The sequence below is a fragment of the Aplidium turbinatum genome, chromosome 13 (genome assembly GCF_918807975.1).
Source record: "Aplidium turbinatum chromosome 13, kaAplTurb1.1, whole genome shotgun sequence".
NCBI classification, from domain to species: Eukaryota; Metazoa; Chordata; class Ascidiacea; order Aplousobranchia; family Polyclinidae; genus Aplidium; species Aplidium turbinatum.
In genome coordinates, this window is record NC_137484.1 from 19,564,721 (window position 1) to 19,567,729 (window position 3,009).

The window sequence follows — 3,009 nt, forward strand, 5'->3', positions numbered from 1 at the left end:
GCAACTTTTCGATTTCATCACAACTTTGCTATTCCACCGCTGACTTTGTCATTTATTGTGCTCAATTCAAGTCAATGGCGATTCTAAATAGTTGTATATCTTTTCGCGATTTGCATCCGGCCCGCAGCTGTTAATCTCGCAGCAATCTGGCCCTCAGAGAAAAAAGTTTGGTGACCCCTGATCTACACTTTTATTTAGAACAGTCCCACTCGTTAGTTTTTCAAATTAAAGGTAACCTATTTCATAATTCATTTAAATATTTAGAAAGTCTACCGTGCCAAGACAAGCGCTTATTTTCTTGGATGTCGCCAAGATCTCGAAGTGAGATTGAAATTTCCCAGACATCCAAGTAAAAGTCAACTTAATTTACAGCTATTGAGTGCGTGACTTGTGATTGCTATTGGGTATTACAACGCATATGAAAGCTAATTCCATCGCGTTGTGGTATTGTGGCGACGCGCGCTGCTGCACAGCGTCGATAGCAGTCACCGACCCACCCGGCAGACGAGTTTCAGTCACGTCCTCATTTTTTTTTGCGGTTCACTGAACACTTAAAGACAATCATCTTCAAATGTTAACAATTTCATTAAAAAATTGTACAAAGCGTACCCGTAATTAATTAAATTTAATGGCTAAAAGAGTAAGAATAGACGCTTAAAGTCTTAATTGTAAAGGTTTTGTTTGAAAATAATTTAGAAAATTTTGCAGATGCACCAGTAACTTAATCGGTCAAGTATCTTTTTCTTTAACTGTCCTTCTTCGCCCTTGCGCTGTCAGATATCTGAATTCACATTGCTATTGATTGGTTTTGAGTGCAGTTGTAGGTTGATTTGTGTAAGATTTTTCAAAAATTTTGTTGCAAGAATATCTGTCAAAATGGTTTTGAAAGTTGGAATTAACGGTTTTGGTCGAATTGGGCGCTTGGTAACACGTGCTGCTGTTGCCAAAGATGGCATTCAAGTCGTTGCTATCAACGATCCCTTTATTGACTTGGAATACATGGTATATATGTTTAAGTATGATTCTACCCATGGTCGTTTCAATGGAACTGTAGAATCCAAAGATGGAAAGTTGTATATTAATGGCAATGCTATTTCTGTACATGGTCAGCGTGACCCTGGTCAAATTCCTTGGTCTGATGACTCTGCTGAGTTTGTCGTAGAATCAACTGGGGTGTTTACTACCATTGAAAAAGCATCTGCTCATCTTAAAGGTGGAGCTAAACATGTTGTGATTTCTGCTCCATCTGCTGATGCTCCCATGTTTGTGATGGGAGTCAATGAAGATAAGTATAATAATTCTATGAAAGTTGTTAGCAATGCTTCTTGCACCACCAACTGCCTTGCCCCATTGGCAAAAATAATAAATGACAACTTTGGCATTGAAGAAGGCTTGATGACAACTGTTCATTCCTACACAGCAACTCAAAAAACTGTTGATGGACCCAGTGGCAAGAAATGGCGAGATGGTCGTGGTGCTGCTCAGAATATTATTCCAGCATCAACAGGGGCAGCTAAAGCTGTTGGTAAAGTCATTCCAGAACTTAATGGAAAACTCACTGGCATGGCTTTCCGAGTGCCTACACCCAATGTGTCTGTTGTTGATCTTACTGTTCGATTGAAGAAAGCAGCTTCATATGGCACAATTAAGCAAACAGTGAAAGCAGCAGCTGATGGTCCAATGAAAGGAATCATGGGTTACACTGAAGATCAAGTAGTTTCTACAGATTTCAACGGAGATATCCGTAGCAGCATCTTTGATGCTGAAGCCGGAATTGCTCTCAGCGACAACTTTGTCAAATTGGTATCTTGGTATGATAATGAATATGGTTACAGCAACCGTGTGGTAGACCTGCTTCTTTTCATGTCTACTAAGGAATAAACTTTAAATTCTTGTCAATATCTGAACTGCATCTGTTTCAAGTAAAATAGCTAAAACTGCGGTTGGGCAAAAATATTATAATCATGCATGATGTTTTTCAACATGTACACAATTTGTATGATTCTAGTAAGATTTACTTAGCGAATCAAGCTTTAAAAATCACTTTTGTGTGCTGTTATAAAAAATGTAATTTTCAATATGTAGCATGAAATACTTTACACAATACTACACTGTCAAATCATATAGCTTTTGAACTATTAATTCAATCTTTTCCTTGAGTTGATTAAAAATGTGTGATGCGTTTTGATGAAATGTAATTATGTTTTAAAAAGCTTTGAACTTTGTGTTATATTTTAAGCTATTTAGTTTATTAAACAGTAAAAATACAGAAATTAATGTTCTTTTAATCAATACAAAACTGTGTCACCTTCAGCGTACAAAAGAAGCTAAGATTTTGCATCGTGTGTGTGCAATTGTACTTGTCACTAGATGCAGATTGGGCTAGACTTGTTAAGTGGATAATGTGCTTCGTAAAAATTTTTGAATGCTAGTATACAAAATAAAAAAAATCTGTCACCTTATATATGGTTTGTGCATTTCAATAAATTTGTATTGAAGAATTTCTCTGTTGATGTGTAGAATCACTTGTAATAATGTTACAATCAATTTTATGTTCACATGCACTCACAAATTATGCAGCATTCCAAAACGATTAAAGCAAGTAAGACGGTATTTATGCAACAATTGCGAGGCATAAAAGCAGGTTCAGTAATCAGTATGAGTGAAACAAAAAATTCTTAACATTGTCATGGCACACTTTGTGGCAGAATGCTTTCTTGCGAATAGAAATTAAGGTTGTACAAGGTGTGTGTAAGAAGCTGGATGTGTTATGCCCATGGATAGGGTTGAGACTAGAGACAGCTCAATATGAAAAAGCCTACACCCAGTTCATAAGATAAACTTAGCCTATGTATATCAACAACTAAGTGTTTAACTAACTCAACAAAGAAATATTTTTAGGCAAGCGAAACCTGTGTGTCTCGAAAAAGTTTTGATTGTTGAAAACTTACCAAACCAAAAGATTTTTTTAATTAAAAACAGTCTCGTGTTTGGAGGCATTATCGTCAC

The 3,009-nt window shown here is 36.4% G+C and overlaps 1 protein-coding gene across 1 annotated transcript; it reads left to right on the plus strand.

Annotated features, from left to right (window-relative positions):
- Positions 1–787: 787 nt before the first annotated feature.
- On the plus strand, positions 788–2,613 carry LOC145781875 (glyceraldehyde-3-phosphate dehydrogenase-like). The gene has a single exon (XM_082593556.1). The coding sequence runs from the start codon at positions 877–879 to the stop codon at positions 1,879–1,881; it is 1,005 nt and encodes a 334-aa protein (XP_082449682.1). The 5' UTR covers positions 788–876; the 3' UTR covers positions 1,882–2,613.
- Positions 2,614–3,009: the final 396 nt, after the last annotated feature.

Bases quoted from the DNA above. Each gene is read 5' to 3' on its own strand.
- LOC145781875 (XM_082593556.1), top strand. From the start codon at position 877: ATGGTTTTGAAAGTTGGAATTAACGGTTTTGGTCGAATTGGGCGCTTG.